The sequence below is a fragment of the Fistularia commersonii genome, chromosome 16 (assembly GCF_037954325.1).
Source record: "Fistularia commersonii isolate RoL2024-O1a breed Wild chromosome 16, RoL_Fcom_v1.0, whole genome shotgun sequence".
Taxonomy (NCBI): domain Eukaryota; kingdom Metazoa; phylum Chordata; class Actinopteri; order Syngnathiformes; family Fistulariidae; genus Fistularia; species Fistularia commersonii.
This window is the reverse complement of record NC_141299.1, coordinates 8,670,186-8,686,711: the sequence shown is the minus strand read 5'-3', so window position 1 is coordinate 8,686,711 and position 16,526 is coordinate 8,670,186. Positions and strand designations below refer to the sequence as shown.

The window sequence follows — 16,526 nt, the reverse complement described above, 5'->3', positions numbered from 1 at the left end:
CAGAAACGCAATTGCAATCCTGTAAATGTCCTGTGTACCAGAGCAGGACTGACAGTAAAGTTGACTGACTCAGAATTTAGTGGCGCTAGTTTGACAACCGGCCACCAGGTGGCGGTATACCCCACTGGAGCCACCGGTGAGAAAACGAGGAAGAAACCTGTAGGCGGAAGTATTTGGGAAGGATTTAAGACGTCTGTTTGCATTGTTTCTTGGACAAATATGTCATATAGTGGGACAGTCAGTTGAGCCGCGATGTCAGCAGGATATCCGGCAGTGCTCAGAAGCGGTTCTCAGTTGAGGGTGAACGTCCGTTGCCGGTCGATGGACACCAGGACTCCCAGTGCTGCTGTTTTGACAGCTGCCTTCACCCCGCAGTAGCCGCTCTGGACGCCAGAATCGTGCTTTGAAACCACCGGGAGAATTTCTTCGACGTCTAGACATCTCTCAGCAGTCGCAAAGTTGCATAAAACGACACGGAGTTTTATCTTGGTGAGCAGCTACGCCGACGACTTCTTTCTTCCCCCGTTTGTACTTTTTTGTTGTTTTCTTCGGAGTCAAAACACCTGTTTGGGGCTTGAACGTCCACCCTCGCCCCCCTACTTAGGCTTCTTTCGACGGTAACTTTGTATTGTAACACCGCCTGTCCTTCCTCTGACCAGCCCTCCCACCCAAACCACGCTCATGGCTTCCTCCCAGCTGAAGTACGTGTCCCTCGGCGTGCTGGTGTTCCAGACCACCTCCCTGGTTCTCACCATGCGCTACTCCCGCACCCTTCAGGCCGCCGGCCCGCGGTACCTGTCCTCTTCGGCCGTGGTGGTGGCCGAGGTCATGAAGATTCTCACCTGCGTGCTGCTCGTTTTCAAGGAGAACAGTGAGTGCCCAGCGCCACCTTTTTTATTTACTTGTTTATTTTATCTTTATTTAGTTCTTCAACATCCGTCTGTATGTCCGTTAGCGGCAAATTTGAATGGAGCTTGGCGAAAACTCCTTATCGTGGATGCCATCTGACATTAGCCTCCGCTCTGACAGACAAACACTGTTGGATTAGTAAACTGTAGTTTCATTAATACACATACAACTGATATGAACTGACACCCACACCTTAAGTATTAATAGTTCATTTTTTTTAAATATTCTGCACAGGTCATCTGAGTATTATCATGTCTCTTCTGGGGGGATTCTAAATTAGAAAAAAAATATAAATCTTGATACTGGTGGGATTCTGATCATGTTGTTTGATGTCAGGCTTCGTCTGCTATTTCCCTTTACATCATGAATGTAATGGGGAAAAAAAACGACAAGATAAAATCCCCAATCTTCTAGGTTCTTCAGATATCTGTTGAAATTTTTATCAATGAAGCTTTCCACTCCTGCTTTGAAAACCTCAGCTCTTCAAAGTGTCCCTCTTGATTTTTTGTGGCTGAAAAAATGTCAAACCTTGTTGAAATGTTGCCATCTTTTTTTTCTCAAGACACCTTTTTTTTTTAATGTCCTATTTACCTTAAAGCCACTGAACCATAATCTTCTTTACCTTTGAGTCGCTCCCTTCAGCACGGTGTATCCTTTGCCTCCATCTACCTCATACCTGCATCCTCTTCTCTCATCCCAACTAACGTCATGTCCTCTCCACCCATAAATCTCTTCATCGGTCTTCTGCCTGGCAGTTACAACCTCAGCATTCATCTACCAATGTATTCACTGTCCCTCCTCTGAACATGCCCAAACCATCTCTCTGGCCTCTATGACTTTATAACTAAAAACATCTCATGTGTGCTGTCCCTCTAATGGACTCTGTCCAGATCCCATCCACCCTAGTCATAACCAACGAGCACCTCGCCATCTTCATCTCTGCTACCTCCTTTTGTTTCCTGTCTTTTCAATCCCACTGTCTCTGAATCATACAATACCGCTGGTCTCACCACCATCTTGTATACCTTTCCTTTCCCAAACTTGTCTCAAAATATTGAAAAATGTTATAGGTTTTTAGAAAGAAATTGGAAGAACTAGTCATGCAGTTGGTTATGACTTGGAAATGCTGTGTAAATACAAGTGACATCACAAGACATTTGACTCTGTGTTGTATCTAAAATATAGAATATTATTTTATTCAAACATCCCCGTCAAAGAAGGACAAAATAATAACTTATGATACTTAATCTTTTCACGACTAACTGTGATAAACATATTTAGAGCTACCAAACCACTGTAGAATTTCAGCTACATAAATATGTGTTTAAAATACACATTTGGGCAGGTTTTTCACACCCTTGTGTTGAAGAATACAGATCAGGTTTGTCTGGTTGATCGTCTCCTAGAATAAATACAAAAAAGCAAAGAAGAAAGGGGAAATGTCCATTCATTGGACTGGAATTTCTTTGAAAATATAAGGAGACTTACCTACTCAGGGCCTCAGTCCAAGAACCTGGTAGCATCAGATTTAATATGACAAGACTGAAGAACACTTTCTAGTCAACTGCCACCAGACTTAAAAAGCTGACAAGTCTACAATCATTGAGTTTTTCTAAACAATCAGCACTTATACTTAACCATTTACGCTTCAGGTAGCATATTTTCAATTTGCAACGTCTGTCCTGACATTCCACAGCAGTTGTCATATACGAGTAATTCCTGTCCAACCACGAGTGTGTCTTAGACGTACAGTTTAGCAGTTCCGTAACTCCTGAACGTTTCATAGAATTCAAGAATTGGCCTCTGAAAGACCACAACGCGATGCGTATTGTGTATGATACGGTACTTTGAGCTGAGGAATACCGGCATGGCATCCACGTTTAATTTGAACGTGTGGAGGAAGGGTTAGAGAGATCAGGAGAACGCCAGCGGGGGACAGAGGGTTTTGATTAATTTTGAGGGGCAGTTTTTGAGATTTATGAGCTGGTGACACAGAAAATAAGCATGCCAAGAAACTCAACAAGAGGGGCCAAATGTCACTGAAGGCTCATTGCAGGTGACAGTGATCACAAAGAGGACGAGACACGTCAATATACCGTAGAGGCTTCCTAGACTAAAAATTTGATTCAACTTCATGCAATATTATTTTTCAGTTTTATGTGTTATGCTGCAGTCAGTTTCACACCCATATTCATATCCAAATAAGAAAAATGGATGGACATTTATCAGAAGAACGGGCAGAAAAATATTGAACTGAAGGGCCTGGACTGTCACTTTTTGTCATGTTTCAAACATCATATTTTTAATGTAATTTCAGAGTTGTTATCCTGTTGAATTTGTGAAAAATCCAAATCTATTTTCTCTAGTCCTTTTTTTTCCCCCATTAGACTGTTATTGTGGAGTCAAAAGCACTGTTTTCTAGAATAACTGCCATATATTGAAAGTTGAAGTCATCTTGGAAAAAAGCAGTGGAAGTCACTCCACAATTACACATTTTTTGTAAATTCTATCAAGTTCAGGCAGCCTGTAAATAGCCACTGTCTGTCTATATTTTGTACTGTTATGTATGTAGTTTAGATTATACTTTTTACTCTTTCCTTACTGTTCATATGACAAACACTTCCTTAAATCTTTGATACAAGTAAGCTGACAGGATATCTGTCCCTACCAAAATCTGTAATCCTTAACACAAGCTCCTGTTTCTCCTAATGGCTAAATTTGTCTACTTGAAGGTTACAGCCTCCGAGCTCTGAACAGTGCTCTTCGTCAGGAAATTGCCCACAAACCCATTGAAACGCTGAAGCTGGCAATCCCTTCTGGAATCTACACATTGCAGAATAACCTGTTGTACGTTGCCCTCTCCAACCTGGATGCTGCCACCTACCAGGTACAGGGGAAGGCTGGATGTGGTTCTCACCATCTCTGTTCACGACCTCTTTTCTTTTTTTTTTTCTTTCTCTCTAAGCGTTGCTTCTTTGTCTCCATCAGGTCACCTATCAGTTGAAAATCCTGACCACGGCTCTGTTTTCAGTGTCCATGCTGGGCCGCCGGCTCGGAGCCTACCAGTGGCTCTCCCTGCTGATTCTCATGGCCGGAGTGGCTCTTGTCCAGGTTCAGTGCACCTCTATCTTTTGCTGCTTGTAAAGAGATTGTGTCTTTTAACATCTTTAAAATGAGTGCAAAAAGGCTACCTGCACTGGTGTTCAGTGTTATTTTAAGAAAACTGTTATTTAAAATAGCTATGGTGTATAGTTTATGCAAATGCTTGTGACTGCTAAATGCAGTCCTCTTGCATTTAAGTAAATAAAGTCCAGCACAAAAGAAATTGTCACAATGTGTCTGTACTAGCACAATATGTACCGTAATTTTCAGAGTATTCAGCACACTTGAATGTAAGCCGCACCAGCTAAAAATAAATACATAAATAAATATGTGTGTAGATATATAGGTCACACTTGTCTAAGCGGCAGGTGTCCACGTTGTAACATGAGATAATTACACAGAAAGATGTTATACAGAAACATTTTTTTTTTAACTTTTAATTAAATACATACCGGCAACAAATACGTACTGGAAACGCTTTCTTCCCAACAGTGCCTGTAACATGGCTGATGAAAAAGATTAAAATATCCCATCCATCCATTTTCTATCCCCGCTTTGTCCTACTCCAGCTGATAGCTGTCTTTGTCTTCCTCATGTGCTAAAACCATTAAAGTCGTCTTCTTCAGTGTCAGAATTGAACAGCCTCAGAATTTCACGTTAATTTCATTGGTTCAATGTGACGAGGCTAAATGTTTTGGCGGCATGAAGCTCGTTAGCCCCAAAAAATCCATAAATTAGCCGCATAATTGTTGAAGCTGCAGTGTTCACAGTGTGTGGGGAAAAAGTAGCAGCTAATAGTCTGTAAATTATAATAGTCGGTATATTACTGACAACAGTGATATGTATTACATTATAATGCATATCGGGAATTAGTCAATCAGAGGGACTGCACATTTTCAATAAGGCCAGAATGAGATGGATTAGACACGTACAGAGGAGGGATAGCGACTATTGTATCTGAGTAGAAGAATGCTGAGGTTGGAGCTGCCCGGCAGAGGGGGTTTAGAGGAAAACAGAAGAGAAGATTTATGGATGGAATGAGGGAGGACATGAAGTTAGTTGCCGTAAATGAAGAGGATGGAGAGGATAGGTCTAGATGGAGGCAGGTTATTTGCTGTGGCGACCTCTGAAGGGAGCAATTAAAAGGAGGGAGAAAAATAGGACTTGTGGCAACTTAATATTTGAACAAGATTGACCATGGAATTTTTGATCACTGTGATTTGATCAACTTAACGATGCCACAAATTAGACTTGAAGGCCGGGCTTTCAAAATCAAATGTTCAGTGGCCATAGAAAATGTTCAGATGTCATAGCTGTGATAACACCCTCACAATGTTAAACCTTGCTTTGCTTAGCAAAATTGAATTACCTATAGAATGCCTTTTAACCTCTCTCCAAAAATAAATAAAAGACTACGGTCATAACATGTGTTAGACTGCACAACTACAGTTCACTTTGTTCGTGCATACCCCAAGATCTTTAACAGCTAGATATTAGAACATTGGCTAGTTTGCAAAGGTGAGGGGATGTATTTTGAATTAATTTTATGTTCTGTATCAGTGTTCTTCGAGTAGGCATCTGTTTTTCAGAGGTCAAGGATAGAGGTTTGTTCATATCTATGTCCTGTGTTTGCAGTGGCCCTCTGAAAACACTGCAACACCAGAGAAGGATTCCTTATCTGAAGGTTCGCAGATTGTTGGTGTGATGGCAGTTCTTGTGGCGTGCTGCTCCAGCGGGTTTGCCGGTGTCTACTTTGAGAAGATCCTGAAGGAGAGCAAGCAGAGTGTATGGGTGCGCAACATCCAGCTAGGTCTGTCTTTAAAGGAACATATTTCAAACTTGAACTGTGAAGAGGGATTATGCAAAAAGACTGAATGAAACGCTCCAAAACATTATTTAATCTTTGATTTCAACATGGTCTTCATCTTGGAGAGAAAATGAAATTGTGTTCACTTTCATGTTTTCCTTGCTCTGTAGCCAACCAGGCTTTTGTTTTTATTTTACCACAAATATTATTCTGTCAAGATGGATGTTCCTGTCCAATTTATTTTTATCCTGGAATGTATGAGGCATGTGGTGATTCTGCTGGGATTCCTGCAGTGAGCTTGGAGCTTTTTCACCTGCAGTAAATGTTAGATTTGGAGCCCGGATTTACAACAGTGTTGGCAAAGGGATGCAAGAAAGTATAAAAGACAATAACCTTGGAGTTGGCTTTAAAGACACGACTGGCAAATTTGATTGTAATTTATTGAGCTTAGTATCAATCTTGGCAAATAAAACCTTGATATATAAATATCTCATGACCCTCAATACACTTCTGTATTTATGTTTTTCCAATGTGTTCACATCATATTAATCAGAGAAAATTATTCTTGAAGAAAAAATGCCAAGTTTTAGAAATGAAAACAGGTATGTAAAATCCATTATCAAAAAAGGCTTGGACAGTTTGGAAATAAAAATGAATATAGCACATTGTAATAAAAATCATTTTGTTTGTAGGGGTTATTGTGAATTCCCTATATGTGAATTGATGAAAGTATAACATAAATTCAGGATGAAATATCTCAATGTCTGTGTGTGTGTGTGTGTGTGTGTGTGTGTGTGTGTGTACAGGGATGTTTGGCCTGGTGTTTGGTCTCTTTGGGATGCTGGCCTACGATGGGGAGAGGGTGAAAGAGTCAGGAATGTTCCAGGGATACAACACAGTCACCTGGACTGTTGTCGCACTGCAGGTAACTCTCAGTCCAACACCAGTGACAAAGTTGTCACAGGTCTTGTCAAACGTCTGGGTTTTGAACACCTGCTGGTCCATACAGGCAGTGCTCACGTCCATCTGTCTTTGTGTTTGTTGTTTCTACAGGCACTGGGAGGTCTGGTCATAGCTGCAGTCATCAAGTATGCGGACAACATCCTCAAGGGCTTCGCTACATCGCTCTCCATCATCCTGTCCACTGTTATATCTTACTTCTGGCTACAGGACTTTGACCCCACTGGGTACACGAACCAGATTCGAATAGAATAGAATAACCTTTTACTGTCATTGCATTTCAAAAATACAATGAAATTGTAATTAGCATTCTCATGTCGTCACCCCCGACGTTTCTGCCATGCTTTTCTCAGACACTTTTCCCACAGCTAAAATTGTCTGTTTTTTCCACAGCATATTCTTCTTTGGGGCGCTTTTAGTGATCATGGCAACTTTTCTGTATGGCTACGAAGGCAAACCATCACCCAATCCCAGCAGGGCGTAGGACATGCACTGCGGACACCACAACAGCAGCAAGAGATCCTCATGAGGCACCAAGACACCAAGGAGGACGGAGGAAAAGGATTGGAATAAAAAGAGGGGGCAAGTTTTTTACTGTATGTTACAAAGGGGAGGGGAAAGAACAGCGAACCTACGTGGGCTGTGTAAGAAAAGTTAAATAAAGTAGCACAATGCTGTGATGGTTCTCTCACACCCAAAGTGCCTCAGCTGAGGAAGGTAATTGTTGTGAAACACAATTGTTTGTTTCTATTATTACCTCTAATTACAGCTGTAATAATGATCTCAGCTACTAAAACCAAGAGCTGAAGGAAAATTCTCAAAAGGACGTCTGATTGTGTTCTCCAGCATGTTTGAGTGCCGCCAGTCACTGTTACTGCCACATCAATCATTCCTACAGGGCAAAGAGTGGCAGAGTTTCTCACTCTATAATAACCAACACTTCATTAGATTTGGTGTGACTCTGAGCCCCGACCGTCATCTTCAGCTAACAGTTACAGCATTTATGGCAATGCCACCCTTTCACCTTGAAAGCGAGTAATAAGGGTTGCCTTTGCTGTGAAATCCTCCAAGACTTACTCTAAAGAAGTTGTGTTCAAGCCTGCAGCGAGCAGCTCTCTGTCTTGTTGGCTACAGCTGGTCACTATGGGCTGGCAGGCAGTATGATCCCGAGAGGTTTATCTTGGGACAAAATAAAGCCAGGACATGTTTAATGAGCATATACTGTGTTTCAGTGACAGAAACATTTACTTGTCTTTATGGGGGAGTTAGAGGTTTCATGTTAATCTGGAGCTATAGGAATAATTTTGCAGCTTAAGTTACAACAGTTTGTTAGGAGCTGTACCAGCAGTTATCACTTGAAAATACAGATTTTGTTTTTCTTATGTAAATAACATTTTTTTGTACAAATCACAGTTAAAATTAACTATGTGTGTAAACAATGGCAAATGCCATCAATAAGTTTATAATGGCCTTCTGTTTAAATTATTATTCTTTTTCTTAGTTTTTACAAGGCATAGAAATTCCCTCGTATGTTTGATATCCATCTCCTCAAATCATGTCTTTTTCAACTCCTGCTCTGTTTTGGGCTATCAAATGTTAAATAAGTGAATGTGGCCCTGCATCAACTTGTTTGTGCATTCACATCCCAGGGTTTGTGACTTTTTTCCATTTATCTTTCTTTTTGGTGGGGTAATGCGGGCATGATCATTTTAATTGGCATGATTCTTTTATAAAAGAAATGCTATCTTTAAAAAGCTGCTTGATGATTTGATTGTGTCTTTGATTTCAGTTTAGTGCAGCGTACATTTTAATCCAGTCTTGAGTTAAAAAATATGCCCTCAAAGTTGTTGTTTGGCACCTTTTTTTTTCCTGATCCAAATGTACAAATTTCTCATTTCTCCCTGCCCAAATGAATGCTTGGCATTTCAAGTATGTGCACACTGAAATGAATGAATTCACCACTTTGATATTGATGTAATTTCTTTTAATTAATTAAAAACACTGCATGCAAAAGCCAGACAGTCTGAAAGGACTGTAACACAGCAGAGTTTCATGCCCTTCATATTTAACACTGTAAAACCTCATCAGTCAGTCATTTTAAACCAGTCACTGTATCAAACTGCAATTAAAGAGCAGAAATAATAAGTCCAGCTCTTCATGAACAGCTGTTCTGCCTTTGAGTCCTCAGGCGCATCTGTTAAAAGACACTTCAGACCCTGATACACGCAGATGGTGCAACCTCATGGTCAAGTAGAAATTTTTTGTCACCTATACACTTTACCTTGACGGGGCAACAAGTGAAAAGAAGTCACTGCTTTGTTTCAATCAACAAAAGTGCCAATTCTGTGAATAAATTCTCTGACCAATAAAGAGTCACCCCTTCTTACATAGGTACGTCCAGTTAAAGTGCTGCTCTAGATGGTTCCCGTGATTGTCAGTGTGGCTCTTAAACGACTCCTGTGTCATGGCTACAATACGCGTGTTACATGATCCAGTATCCACACTACTGCATGATGTGTATTGCAGGGTTTGCAATACACTGACAGAACAGTCCCTCCGGTGACATAGCTTTAGTATCCTTCTAAATGAGGTGTGTCAGTGTGTGAGAAGGCTTTTTCGGTTTGTACCAAGAGTAATGAGCAGCGTGGGTAAAGTAATGTGATCACATGCTCTCGCTTTGTCTCAGTCTGTTCTGCTTAACTCTTTAGCACGAATGTGGATCAACAGAAAAAGAGGATAAAGACATTAGAGGCAAAATTAGCACTCAACATGAACAAGAAAATTCAAACTTTAACTTAGTAGAACCACAAAATATACACTCAAGTTTTCAATTTCAGTCTGAAGACTTTTTTTTTAATTATGGCACCAGAGTTTTTGTCTGAGATACCTAAATCCTGAAATCCTAAACTGAATACCTTAATCCATCTTTAAAGGGTCACTCCTCCCAAATTACACAAATTGTTCTTATCTCTTATTTAGAAATCAAATAACGCTGTCTGTGTTTTTTTTTTCCTCTTCTCAAGACAATGGAGGTGATTTGAAAAAAAATAGTGAAAAATATCCAAAAAGAAATCAATGGTGGGGTGTTCTCTGAACAACAATTCAAGCTTGTGCTGCCGAAGAAATAATTACTTCATTATTTATTGAAGATTGATCACCTAGAGTTATAAGGATCCAAGGAAAGCAAAAAATATTTTTCATGTTTTGGAATTTTCAGCGGACTTTGGTGCAGATTTGTCAAGTATCAACAGAAGGTCAGAGTTTTAATTTAGTCACAAAAGGAACTCCACTCACCTCCATTGCCCATCTTTCTTCTTCGAACACAAACCCACTGGATTTAAGACACACCACAGCCTGTTCTTTTATCCTGTGGCCACTGAGGCAGGGCTCGCTTCATTCCTATTAAAACAAATTAAATTTGTTTCCTCACTCACAAGTTTGATTAGATCCTGTTTAACTGCAGATTGTTGTCAGCACTGCAGGCATCTCTGGCAAAAGGCAAGTAGTGAGACACTGCTGATTCTTAAAGAAAGGCTGCTGCAGGGCTGAATTTATGAGTGTGAGTGTTAAACCAAATCCTGGTTTGCTTTGATATGTCAACAGCAAAGCAGCCCCTTGGAAGTGTGTATGTGTGTGTCTGTGTGTGTGTAAAAAAACATTATTTCCCTCAATAAATCACAATCATAATGAGGCCCCTGGGGTGTGATGGTATATTTTCTTGTATCTCTCATGTCTCTGGTTGGCTTCTTATTCAAATGTAACCCATTGCATTTCTCAGTAAAGCCTTGATTTCATTTCACTAATGTTTATCTTGAGTATTAAATGTCACTGAATATAATATCCTGTTAAGTGATGGGAACACAATTGTCGTGTGTGAGGCAGTCTTGTGTGACAAAGCAGCAAGCCTGGACCCGACCTGGAACTCCATTGTAGAAATATGAAACACACATGCCTGCACACCCACACTCATCATCTTTAAAAGCACACTATTCTTTAACATTTCAAATGTTATTGTAGATCATCTATCAGTAACCGAACTCCTGGGAACTGTAATGATGCAAATCTTTTTTTTTTCCAGTTTGCTGTCTTGGACATTGCTCTACAGCACCGACCAGCCCAGTAATATGTCAGTATCATTAAGGCTGAAAAACCTTATTTTTTTTTAGAACAGGATCTGCATTCAAGCTTGATCTTTTTTTTCTGGGCCTGAGTAGCTACAGTGGAGGTTTCCCATCACTAATGGCGGGCTCCAAAATGAGACTCAATTGTGCAGGGCTGGGGTGAAAGCTTGACCACCCAGTAGCTCCAGAGCACCAGACGTAGAGACCAATGTACTTTCTGGGTCGTCAAAGGCAGCAGTGGGGAATTAAGGCAGTTGTCCCCTCAAGATATTACATGCAAAAGACTGTAATTCTTATTTGTGCCGTCGAAGGTTTGTACAAGCCTGCTCTCAGATTTGAATGTACTTGTTTGTTTTTCTCTTCTTATTTGTTCATTGCTGCTGGTTGTTTCCCCCTGACAGTGGCTCATTGACATTATTTAACATTGAATCCACTGGTGTGAACTCTACTTGGGTGGAATAACAACAAGTGGAGCACCTCTCCTTGGCCTCCACATTAGAACCTGGGCATCATTGGCGTTGGGTCTCCCCATGGCGTTGAGAGGGATGGGCTCCATACGGGTCAGCACCCGCGGCTGATCCTGATGCACCCGGCCCACTAGCCTGGCCCGAGAGCCCAGCGGCAGGGATGGATCCACAGCGATGTCCACCCTCATCCTCCACTTGATGGTGTGGAGCAAGATCTTCTCCCTGGATGTTGTGTTGAGCGCCACCAGCCAGGTGGTGAAGCTCTGATCCCTTTTGATGTTAGTCAACAAGGGGGTGTTGGATTCGCTGACAGGTACGGCCCAGGTGACGCTGGGGTAAAAATTGTCATTCATGCTAACGATAAAGCGGGATGGCTTGGAGGTGGGGCCCACGATGGTGACAGTCTCTGTCGTGTTTCCGTACCAGGGGTAGCTGACGCCGTCTGAATCGCTGATAGCCCTTACAAGGCCTTCTCGCAGCTGTGGCAGCTCCCAGCTTGACCTGAGGGAGGCAACAGGTGTTAGATTGGAGTCACTGAGATCCCTGGTGCCTGGTTATCCCCAAGATTTGATGACCTTTTTCATAATTAGATAATAATGTTTACAAAAAGGAATGCGTTCTTCTGCTGTTTGAGGCCATGTTGAAGTTGGAAGAAGATATATGACAATATTAGCAGAAACTCCACCTCTGACCTTAACTGAGAGGACTTTGATTTAATATTTCAGTTTCCTTATCAAATTAAAGTCTGGTTATAAAATAATTATAGCCTACCAGACAGGAGGTTGGTAAAGTGACTAAACATCCAGTGGAGGGTGATTCCTGACTGAACGATGTCAGTGAAAGATAGAGCAGAAGAAGTTTTAAGGGACAAATAAATTGAAAAAAATAATATCGCTTGGCAAATCTAAATAAATCTAAATGTGTTTCATTATCAACCCGACTCCCCGTAACTTTTGAGTTTTTATGGCATGAACTTCTCCACGATAGAGTTCTTTGACCAAATCTTGAGAGCCTTGGACTGTGTAACATTACACTTAGAGGGGGAGACATTTCTAGACATTTGTAATAATCTTCCGGTAAACACAACCTTTTTTTCCACAATATAGGCCACTTTGTCTCCTCTCAGAATAAGTCACTATTGCAAAAAAACACTCAAAGACTTTGCTGCATTGCCTCTCATGTGACAAGGTGAGACTCTGCAGGCTCTGATGCTTAGTGAAAACAGAGTTTTCACAAGGGAAACTTAAAAAGTCTGTATTATTTTGTATTATTGCATTCATTCATATTTAGTATAGTGTATGTAGTGTATCCATCTCCCTGATCTAATAAAAACATGGAGTGGGAGTGATACTCTATCTTTGAAACCTTTAAGATACGCAAGTTCCACCAGCTGCAGCAAGTATACTGTGTCTACTACTACTCTTTATCCTTGTTGCTGTTGATACTACAGCTGATTGTGCTTTGGCTGTTTATACTCCTGTTTTCACGAAAATTATCAAGTTCAATGCAAGTTTCATCTAATGCCCAATGTAATTTTTTTGAATATCTGGGACAAAAGCATTGTACGGGACAAAAGCATTGTGCTGAGTACTAATAGTGAGTCTTACACACTGACATAGTCAAGACTCAGCTGATCTCTTGCCTCTTTGTGTAGTAACTGGGTAATCCTGCTGAATGCACTTAGATGTGTTTCTTATGTTGATAAGCAAAAAGAGAAAAAGTTATCTAAAGCTCATTTTCCTCACAAATGTTTTTGTGTAATGATGTTCTTCCTGAGTCTATGGCGATTCTTCCTTGAGAGTTATGAGGCAGTAATGTCAGTTATATGGAATGCTGGGCCTTAAAAGCTGACCTTTACAAGCACGATAAACACACAGTCTTTGGTATAATTGATGGTTGATGGAAGTGTAATCACTGGTAGAAAGTTGGGAGGCTAATTTGTGATGCAGTCCTCCTGCTGTGACAAAAAGTTTCATTTTAATAAAGTGCACATTTACAGGCACATTTAAATTTAGAGCCGCAAACCCTGTCTTTCTTGGATCAGTTTGGAGAGGTTATCGGTGAGGGGGGTTACTGTGACACAAAGGCACAGCAAAACAGAAGAGTTTTGAAGAGACAGGTCGGTGCATATAACAGCAGCCTGCAAATCTGTTTGCTCACTGTGTCGGCAGATTATCATCATCTCTTTGTTGGACCTAACAGATTAAGACGTGATGCGCCCCTCCTTCCATGCATTTGTTGACCAATCTGATGACACCCCACCCTAGACTCCATCCTCTTACCCCTAAACCCACCCACCTGGTAGACTCAGCAGGATTACCCACCCTCTCCTCCCCGGGTGGGGGAGCTGCGGAAGAGGACATGCCTCCATGGGCACAATTCCAATCTGAAGAGCAGCCACTGTTTTATTCATTTTAACCCCCCCCCCCGCTTTTGTAATTTCAGTTTTTTTTTCCTATTTCGGCGCCAAAGTCACTGGAGCAGAATCTGTCGGTGGGCGTTTGAGTGAAGGAGGCTGCCGTGCACGGCTAACCTGCTGCGTGCACGAATGTTCCACGAAGCACCACAGCTGGTTAGATAGAAGGTCTATTAAAAAAGAAAAAAGAAAAAAAAAAGAAAAACGAGAAAAGAAAACTCACATGCCGGCGTCTCCATAGGTGTTGTAGAATTCCATCTGGGTGCAGGCTTGGATCCAGCCCACCACCCATGTCTCATGGCGCGGAATGGGGGGCATCACGATCCGCGCCGAGGCTTTGAAATAGGGCGTCTTGTATCGGAGCACAATGGGCGAGTTCTCCTCGATGACGGTGGGGCAGTGGTCGATGGTGGCCGACAGCTCGTAGACCACGATGCTCTCGCGTTTGATGCGGGACTTGTGGCAGGCGATGCTGTGGATGCAGCCCATGGCGGCGCAGGTGAAGGTGATGCTCCGCGGCAGCCGACCTGGCCTGGGGCGCAGGGACCGGGTTGTAACCGGGCATCAGATTCGCACCGCGGGCAGAAGGCGGGCGCTGCCGCTCCAAGCCCGGATCGCGATCCGAACAAGGCTCCGTCTGGTAGCGGGGTCCGCCGGGCTCAGTCCTCCCGTACCGGCGGGAACCCGCCCCGGTGAAGACGCTCCCGCTCCGGAAGCGCTGCTCGCGGCTGACCCCGTGATCTGACCTCCAGAGAGAAACAACCGGCAGGGGTTGGAAAGGCGTCTCATGAATGACTCGATCCGCACCGAGCGATCGGATCCCCCCTCCTCAAGCGGCCGTCCGTGCCTTTCGCTCGGTGATCCTTCCGGCCCGCGCTCCTGATCGAACCCCCAAACCTGCCCGGAGCCTCTGATCCCCCTCTCTCTTACCCGAGCGGTCATGTCACTCGAGGCCTGGAGGGACCGGCGGGCACCGGGGCGCCGGTTGGAGGACCCGGCGGTTGGGCGGCGGCGGCCGGGTGCAGCGGGGCGACTTCACGGTCCGTCATACCGGCGGACTCGACGGGGACGGAAAAGGGGGAGAAGAGCAAAACCGAGCATCTGCGGCGGCGAGAGGAGCGCGGTGGTTGACGGGCAGATCGGAGCGGCGGCTGGCGGTCACACCGGGGGAGGGACCGGAGCCCCGGGTGTAAACACCGGTCGTTGAGTCAAACACTGATGTCATTGGGCTCCGAACCGGAGCGGGGGTCTGGTGGTAACCGAGCGGCTTCCCGAGTCGCTGTTCAGCCTGCGTGGTGCTGAAAGATGCTGAGTGGACCAATGAACAGGGGGGAGGGGAGGGGGGGCAGAGGGTGTGGGAGGGACCGCGTCTTCTCACACACACACACACACACACACACACACACACACACACTGGAATAAAGCCTTTTAATCTCAGGGGACACATCAGATAATCCCAAAATGGGGTGTAATTCCTCTGTAATGGGGCTCAGAGATGAGACGCAACAGGTACAGCTGGTCTGACACCTCCCAAGGATTCTGGCTCATCAGACACAAGAGCTGCACTGATGGGAATGTTTCTTTTTTGTGTTGCATTCAGGAATTTGAGGCAAAAAGTCTTACAAGGCAATATAACCCACGCCCAAATATGACTAGTGTGTTGGTGTAATACTACTACTACCACTACTACTAATGCTACTACCACTACTACCACTACGACAATAACAATAACAATAACAATAACAATAACAATAACAATAACATTAATTTTTCATGCCAAGGGGTATAGATAATTAATTAATTAACAATAATTATCATAATAATGCTTAGTATCGGTATTATAAATAAAGCAAAAGTAAACAAATAATAATTGTTATTGATATATATTACTATTGCAGGCTATGCGGGATAGATAATCAATTAATAATTATAAAATAATCATTTTAATGACAATAATTATACAAATTAATTTAAAGGTGATATTCTATTCAGTATAAGAATAATAGGCATTTTATCACTATCATTATTATTTTTTGATTAGAACTATAATTATTTTCTGTTTTGTAGTTGTTATCATCACCATTATTACCATTATTATTATTATTATTATTATTGTTGTTGTTATTTTTATTATTATCCATCCATCCAGCCATCCATCCATCCATCCATCTATCCATCCATCCATCAATCCATCCAGTATCTATATCTCTGCCTACAGGGTTACAGGGGTGCTGGAGCTTATCCCAGCTGTCATTAGAAGAGAGGCGGGATTCAGGGATTCATCGCAGGGCTACATACAAAGACATACAACCATTCACTCTTTCATTCAACCATTTGGGCAATTTATAATTTCCAATCGACCTGCTGCATGTTTTTGGAATGTGGGACTGACAGGCAGACATGAAGACATCCCCTGTTAGAATCTCACCAGAGGTTTTCTTGCTGTCACCACTACCATCTACAATTATTATTATTATTATTAGTCGTAGTAGTGGTAGTAGTAGTATCTGCAAGTATACAAGTATGTGTCAGTGTTCTTTAGTGGTGTTTTTTGTCTGTCATGTCTATGAAATCTCATATAGTTATTTGTGCGAAGAAGACAGATGTTGAAATATCTTGTAAGCATTTCTTCTGTAAATATCTATATGCATCATATATTGCATGTCTGTCCGCAACCCTCTGCAACTTGTCTTGAGTTCTCCCTTGTTTTCCTCTGGTAAAGGGTCTGTCTGTGGAAGTATTTA

The 16,526-nt window shown here is 42.4% G+C and overlaps 2 protein-coding genes across 2 annotated transcripts; one reads left to right on the top strand and one right to left on the bottom strand.

The window, feature by feature from the left end:
• The first annotated feature begins 159 nt into the window (after positions 1 to 159).
• Positions 160 to 8,532, top strand: slc35a3a (solute carrier family 35 member A3a). The gene is made up of 8 exons (XM_086161902.1): positions 160 to 489; positions 660 to 871; positions 3,642 to 3,796; positions 3,898 to 4,020; positions 5,647 to 5,821; positions 6,625 to 6,743; positions 6,872 to 7,005; positions 7,172 to 8,532. The coding sequence occupies exons 2-8, from the start codon at positions 682 to 684 to the stop codon at positions 7,260 to 7,262; spliced, it is 987 nt and encodes a 328-aa protein (XP_086018028.1). The 5' UTR covers positions 160 to 489; positions 660 to 681; the 3' UTR covers positions 7,263 to 8,532.
• Positions 8,533 to 9,980: 1,448 nt separating this feature from the next.
• Positions 9,981 to 14,683, bottom strand: fam78bb (family with sequence similarity 78 member Bb). The gene is made up of 2 exons (XM_086161903.1): positions 14,006 to 14,683; positions 9,981 to 11,867 (listed from the first exon to the last, which is right to left on the bottom strand). Exons 1-2 carry the CDS (start codon positions 14,269 to 14,271, stop codon positions 11,345 to 11,347), a joined length of 789 nt encoding a protein of 262 aa, XP_086018029.1. The 5' UTR covers positions 14,272 to 14,683; the 3' UTR covers positions 9,981 to 11,344.
• Positions 14,684 to 16,526: the final 1,843 nt, after the last annotated feature.

Coding starts and splice junctions, on each gene's coding strand:
- slc35a3a (XM_086161902.1), top strand. CDS start 682: ATGGCTTCCTCCCAGCTGAAGTACGTGTCCCTCGGCGTGCTGGTGTTC. Junction 4,021..5,646: donor CCGGAGTGGCTCTTGTCCAG/GTTCAGTGCACC, acceptor CTGTGTTTGCAG/TGGCCCTCTGAAAACACTGC. Junction 6,744..6,871: donor GGACTGTTGTCGCACTGCAG/GTAACTCTCAGT, acceptor TTGTTTCTACAG/GCACTGGGAGGTCTGGTCAT.
- fam78bb (XM_086161903.1), bottom strand. CDS start 14,271: ATGGGCTGCATCCACAGCATCGCCTGCCACAAGTCCCGCATCAAACGC. Junction 11,868..14,005: donor ACCTATGGAGACGCCGGCAT/GTGAGTTTTCTT, acceptor TGCCTCCCTCAG/GTCAAGCTGGGAGCTGCCAC.